General features: G+C 39.4%; 1 protein-coding gene across 1 annotated transcript; it reads left to right on the top strand.

The window, feature by feature from the left end:
• Positions 1-586: 586 nt before the first annotated feature.
• Positions 587-5,769, top strand: LOC104963527 (uncharacterized). Its single transcript, XM_010792128.1, has 10 exons — positions 587-682; positions 768-846; positions 1,318-1,626; positions 2,645-2,758; positions 2,913-3,027; positions 3,127-3,236; positions 3,474-3,610; positions 3,745-5,390; positions 5,468-5,553; positions 5,666-5,769. Exons 3-10 carry the CDS (start codon positions 1,390-1,392, stop codon positions 5,672-5,674), a joined length of 2,454 nt encoding a protein of 817 aa, XP_010790430.1. The 5' UTR covers positions 587-682; positions 768-846; positions 1,318-1,389; the 3' UTR covers positions 5,675-5,769.
• The last annotated feature ends 1,171 nt before the right edge of the window (positions 5,770-6,940 follow it).

The following is a 6,940-nucleotide window of genomic DNA, read 5'->3' as shown; positions in this document are numbered from 1 at the left end:
AAAAGTATATCTCGAGCCGGTTTCTCAAACTTACCTACCCCACCTTTAACTCGCTGAAATGAAAGATTTACAAACGGTTTGGTTTATTATAAACGTTATTAACATGGCTATGATACAGGAGACAACAAGTTCATGATTATAATTATAAATATGCAGTATCATAACTACTTCTTTGATGTTTATAACAAACTAAACCGGTTGAAAATTGAGCAATCTATGGTTATTTCAATAGTGCACCATAGACATAATGGGTGTTTCTCAATCACGAGTAAAGCTGCTGCAGAGCCACTATTTCAAGCATAGTATGTCATCGAGTGCCGCCAAAGTACAATTCCAATCTCCAGAATACTTGGAAATCTACCGAGCCCGGCGTACTTCGTTTAGAGAAATGTCGAGGCTGCACATGAGCACGGACCAATTTCCCCAAATCTGTGGCGGAAAAGGTAAGGCGGGGCCTCTCATATAACGCACACCTGCATACTTGCTCGCCTGTTCCACTATTCGTTTTCCAAAAGTCAGGAAGTATTCTTGCCTCGCTTCTGAAGCAAGATGCTTGGCAGACATGTGCTACCAAGCAAGCGTACTTGCGATTGAGAAACACCCAATGTTATGAATGAGCGAGCTGCCTGTGGCAAGATGGCCGCCATGTGGCAACCTCGGTCTCCATTGGCCAGCAGCGCGGGTGAGTCATCTAGTGTTTATATATATCTATGGTTTTAATGGCCTAAATCTACATACTTATTACAAACACATTTGGTTTTTTACAGGAACGAGCCTGAGAATGGAAAACGAGGCAATGCAAGAAAGAGGAAACCCCAGAGTGAGCAGACTTGCCCCAATAAAAAGGTCAGATGAACTTGAACTATATAATTTTTAAAAGTTTGTAGATTTTGTTTTCTTTCAAGCAAATGTTAAGTGAAAAGTAAAAACAAAAGATGTCTGCATTGAATCAATAAGATGAGTTGCATTTATAAAAAATGAAGAAATAGTATTTTTCTATTATGCTGGAAAGTTACAAAAAATTCCTAATTGTTATGGTTTATATCAAGAAACCCATTACGACATAAACTAAATCTAGGTTTACTTTTATATAAGGGATTTGTTTCTAAATTAAATGTAAAAAATAGATGTAAAAGTTGAATAATTCAGACAACTTTATTCAGTGTTCCTTTACTGACATTGTGTACAGAGCTAAATAAAAGTAACACCTCCCAGTGTTGGACAATCATACAGCTGCTCATGAACCGGAGCAGTTTGAAGTTTTGAATAATCTTAAAATATTAACCCTTATAATATTTTGGCATTTTCTTTCCACAGAAGCAATTTCACCAAGCCCAGACAACCAGAGGCAATAATGCATCATCCTTCAGAGGCGGAGGCGTCAAGGCCATGCACCACCATATGCAAAACATTCAGAGTGAACACACAATCATCAAGGGTCAGAACTACAGAACTAAAAATAACCATAATGGGACCCAGCAGCAGCAGCAGCAGAACCCGGAGAGGCAGATAAATCAGCATCAGCAGAGGGACAGATGGACCCCTGCTAACAGAGGTGGGGGCCATCAGTCTAGACCTGCCTGGGGAAGAGGTAGAGGAGACCGTAAATCTAAAAGCACCAAGCAGGTAAGCTTGACTGTGTCCATCAAGATAGATTGTATCCATCACCAGCCTGTCATCTGAAGCTGCTTGAATTGCATTCAGCCCCTGCTTACATCCCAAAATCCATATTTTTCCTCTTACCTATAGTAGTAGATTTGAGACTCAACTGCCCACCGTATCATTCTGCAGAATGAAGCATGCATCTCCTCATGGATGCGAGTTGAAAAACGTGGTTATTTGTTTTCTTGCTTGGAGCGCCACAAGACAAGTGCTATCTAGTCCCACTAAATCAAAGAGAAGGAAGACATCTCTCGGCTGATATCTCCAAAACTCAGCAATTTACACACAACAATGTATTAATAAATAGCCCTGCAGGTAAGAGGGGAAATAGATTTTTGTTTTTTTTGGGGCTAATTTTCCCTTTTTAAAGACTTTTCTTCATCAAATAACAAATGGACATGGGTTCATTATGCTTTTGGCACTTAAGGAATGTGTTTTAAGGTGACTGGTGACTTACCTAAAAATAGCATGACATTTAGGAATGCCTTTCTTTGGCTTTTGAACTGCCCACATTTTTATTTAATTGAAAGGTTACCAGTTATGACACAAAAGCCTGAGGGCATACAAAGTCCCACAAACCAGGTCCCATTATAATAACACTAAACTTTCTTTATAAATCAAAAACCTGTGCTGTTGGAAGAGGTCTAACATTTCAAATTATTTGTATACTGATTGAAGTCCTCTAAAGCAACTTCATATGTGAGACACTTCTAATTTAGACAAACAATCCACCAAATGTAAGTTATTAACCAACTTCTTCTAACAAAAGCTCAACATGCCAATTAAAAGGCAAGGCAAGTATATTAATACCGTACATTTCAACACAAGGCAATGTTGCAATTCAAGCTCAGATAAAATAAGAGAATAGAATAACGTATAAAAAACAATAATTAAAGTTACAAAAGTATGTTAGGGTGGCAATAATGTTCCCTTGGCAACATATTTACTATAATCTTATTGCAACACTCATCTTTCCTCTCAGGAGGTCCAAGTGCAACGTCCGAGGTTCATGACTGAGGAGTTCAAGGACCAGAATGCTTTGCTGGTGAACGGGCGCTTAGTTTGTCGACATTTCCTCCAAGGAAGGTGCATCAAGGCAGGTTATGTTGACTCTGTACAAAAATATACACATTTTGATTGATAAGATACAAAAATGACTTGCAGAAGATGGCAAAACGTTTCATTCCTCCGGACTTTATTGGTTGCCCTTATAATATTTACTGCAATGTCCTTCCCTTTACTGCACACAGGAGGACACCTGTCAGCTGGAACACATTAAGGGTTACAATGATCTCGTCAAAGAAGCGTGCAAATTCTACATTATAGGATTCTGCCAAAAAGGAGAGAGCTGCCCATACATGCATGATATCCTTTGGTTGATAATCTGTACATACCTTTCATAAACATATAATATATTGTACTGCTATTTGTTTAATATTTAACATTTCCTTTACTAAGCTGCACAGTCCTTCCCCTGCAAGTTCTTCCACAGAAGAGGACAATGTTCTAAAGGAGCAGACTGCAAGTTCTCCCATGAGCCTCTTAATGACATCACAACCAAACTGTTGGATGAGGTGTGTAATTCATTATGAACTACCTTAAAAAAGTTAAAATCACTCATAAACAATTCTAATTATTTTATAATATAGCACTTTAAACTACTGTGCTATAAAAAAATGCATTCAAAGTATTGTTAATGTGTATTATAGACAGGGGACTCACAAAGTGTTACCAAATGTTCTTAAATGGTTTCATATGGAGATTGCTTTGTGCTGAAGACTGATGTGTGTTTTTGTTTCTTCTCACTACAGGCATTACAAAAGCAAAAGGGCCTCATTGAACTAACAAAACAATCTGAACAGGATTCTTTGCGACCGCCAGAGAACACAGATGAGTCAGAAAGGATAGAAGCAGACAAGACCCCCGATATACCCCTGCAACCACTCAGGTATGCACATACAAGCTCGACCCTTTCATTTAGATTCTGTTAATAAATCGGTGTAATTCCTGCACAGAAATGTATCTAATCAATCAATAAAATTAACATTTAGCTGCTGGTATGCTGATGTTTTTTCTTTTCAGGCCTGTCTTTTACAACAGCACAGAAGCCAATACCGAGAAGGAAACCACGCTATGTGCGACTGAAGCACTGGCTGATGAGGCAACTGTTCCACCACGTGCACCAGATGATGCCCAACATCAACCCCCCCAGTCAAGTCATCTTAATCCTGTGGAACCAGTCTGTTATTCAGTGGAAGCCGTTCTTGGACCTCAATTGTTCAAACCTTTCCCTCGCCTCTTTACAACTCCTGGATGTGAAGAATTTGGCACTTCAGGCTCTGCAAACCCAAAGGAAGTTCCTTACTCTGTGAATGCTATTCTCAGGTCCTTTAAATCAACCCTTCCTATTGTACAAACTGTATCCTACACCCCAAAAACCGAAGGTGATGAGATCGCTTATCCTCTGCTAAACTCAGAAACTCCAAATAAGAAGGTCTTGTATTCAGAAAATACAAGAAATGAATTGAACAAATCTGAAATGCTCAAGAGCCTCAAAGTGCACACTGGCCTGGTTTCCAAGACCTGCCCTAGTCTTACTCCGGCCTACAGGGACTACACGAAGCAAAGTGACTTTCGGCAAGAATCTCTGAAACCTGCTCCCAGAACTGCTCATGAAGTCAAGTTGGGCTTGCTGCATACTTCTGTCACTGTGGCGAAGAAGTCCTCCGAAAACAAAGATGTGAGAGGGAGCATGCACCTGCATGCCGATATGACAAGCTCCATTAACTGTAAGAGTGAAGGTGGAAGCACTACTTACAGAAGCATTTTGCCAAGACCCCCTAATAAGACTACTCCCAAACAGCCTACGCAGTTGAGGCCAAATATCTCTGTTCTAACGGTTGACCCACAAGCCTCAGTAAAGCCTTCTCCCTATTCAAGCTTCACCAAATTTAAAGGTGGAGCTGCTGCTGCTACAGTACAACCTATCACCGGCTCCATTAATACAACTGATCCTACAAACTCTGTCAGTCGTCATTCTGTAGCCAAACAACCCACTGAGATGCCCCCGCCCTTCAAAAACACACAGTCTGGCCTCAAACGTGGCACGCAGGAGCATCGTTCAACTAAAATCACAGCCGAGTGCAGCAGTAAAATGACACATAGCACTGATTTGGACGTTGGATATAAAAAGACCCTGAGAAGACCCTTTCATAGCCTTTTCACAAGCCCAATCACTGACACTCTGCAGCACATAGACGATTCTGTAAGAACATCCTCTTGTCCTCCATCTTCCCCCCCAGAGTCTGCAGATCGCACAAGTGATCATGTTAAAAGTGCGCTTGAGACGGAAAAAGCCTCTGCCAGGTCCTTCCTCAGCCTGTTTGCTGCCCCCCTCAGTGCTGCTCCTAACCCATGCATGCAGCCTCAGACAGAGGATTTAAAGACTTCCTCTGGTCCGCAACAGTCAATTAATAATGAAACGAACTCCAAAGAAAGCACTTCTAAATTAGAGAAACATCTGCCACACCAGGTTATAAATGCTCTCAAAGAACTCGCTCATGTTCCAAGATCACCCAATTTGTCACCTAATCCTAAATTAGAAAATAAAGACAGTTCCTTGGCTCATGTTGATCAGCCTATGAAGGAGAAGCTGGTTCCTGTCCGTGGCGTTGTGTCTGATTCAACCCATGCTCATCAGCAGCTGCCTGACATCTCATCCCACAAAGGTAAGGACACTGCTTTTAAATTGTGTTGTGAAATTATAATTTGCCATTGATTATGTGGTCTTGGTGTCATATTTTAGGATCTGCTGTAGCATCCACTACAAATTCCGTTCTTAAGAATCTCTTTCTTAGCCTGAGCCCGTACCAACAGGATGCAGAGCAACAGGTATGCTTTTCATTTATTCCCGATTAAGACATTTATATAACTATTCATACATATAAATGTTTAAATCCAGGTAGAATACAAAAATAATCCCTAATTGTTTTTCTTGCTTAAGGGAGAGTGAAAAGATGGATAAAACGGTCAAGGGGTGTGTCTTTGTGAAGCAACTGTTATGGAAAAAGAAGGTAGACATTTGAATGTAAGTACTGTATGGGGAATCCTTTTGTACACATGGCACATGCAACGGTTCCCTTTATTCCACTTTTTTTACTTTGATCACTTACTTTTTTATCATAATATCAAATGTTGACAGTTGCTGTATATTTGATTATTTATCGTCATATCCTGTGAAGACACCAAAACCAACAATGTGTCAGTCTGTATTTTACAGCGTTACACCTTATCTGTGGATCTCTGCCCAAAGCCTATTGGTTGCTACTGAAGAGGTCAAATCTCAGAATCAGAATACCTTTATTAGTCCCACAGAGGGGGAATTTGCAGCGTTACAGCAGGAACAATATGCAACAACACAACAATATGCTAAAAAAGTACTAAGTTATAATATGATAAACAATATGCTAAAAAAAGATAAAAAGTTACATAATTTTCAAAAATACAGATCAAATCTACAAATCAAATCCTGTAGCAGTTCTTAGGATTTAGCAGCCCGGTATATATTACAGTTATTAAAGATGGCATATGTATATAAAGTATATATTGCACATAAAGCACATAGTTTGACGGTATTTAACAGCAGCAAGTTACACAATCTACAAGATACATACCTTGTAACAGTAACAAGGGTTTAGCAGCCAGGTATAAATTACAGTTATTAACGGCATATATATATATTGATTGATTTAGTGGCCAGGTATAGATTACACAGTTATTAATGGCATACAGGACTGTCTCAGAAAATTAGAATATTGTGATAAAGTTCTTTATTTTCTGTAATGCAATTAAAAAAACAAAAATGTCATACATTCTGGATTCATTACAAATCAACTGAAAAATTGCAAGCCTTTTATTATTTTAATATTGCTGATTATGGCATACAGCTTAAGAAAACTCAAATATCCTATCTCTAAATATTAGAATATCATGAAAAAGTATACTAGTAGGGTGTTCAACGAATCACTTGAATCGTCTAATTAACTCGAAACACCTGCAAGGGTTTCCTGAGCCTTGAAAAACACTCAGCTTGGTTCAGTAAACTAAATCACAAGTATGGGGAAGACTGCTGATCTGACTGCTGTCCAGAGGACCGTCATTGACACCCTCCATCAGGAGGGTAAGACACAAAAAGAAATTTCTCAAAGAGCAAGCTGTTCACAGAGTGCAGTTTCAAAGCACATCCACAAAAAGTCTGTTGGAAGGGGGAAATGTGGCA

The sequence above is a fragment of the Notothenia coriiceps genome, unplaced genomic scaffold (genome assembly GCF_000735185.1).
Source record: "Notothenia coriiceps isolate Sejong01 unplaced genomic scaffold, NC01 NC01_scaffold00036330, whole genome shotgun sequence".
Classification (NCBI taxonomy): domain Eukaryota; kingdom Metazoa; phylum Chordata; class Actinopteri; order Perciformes; family Nototheniidae; genus Notothenia; species Notothenia coriiceps.
The sequence above is the reverse complement of the archived record's forward strand: the minus strand, read 5'-3'. Positions and strand labels throughout refer to the sequence as shown.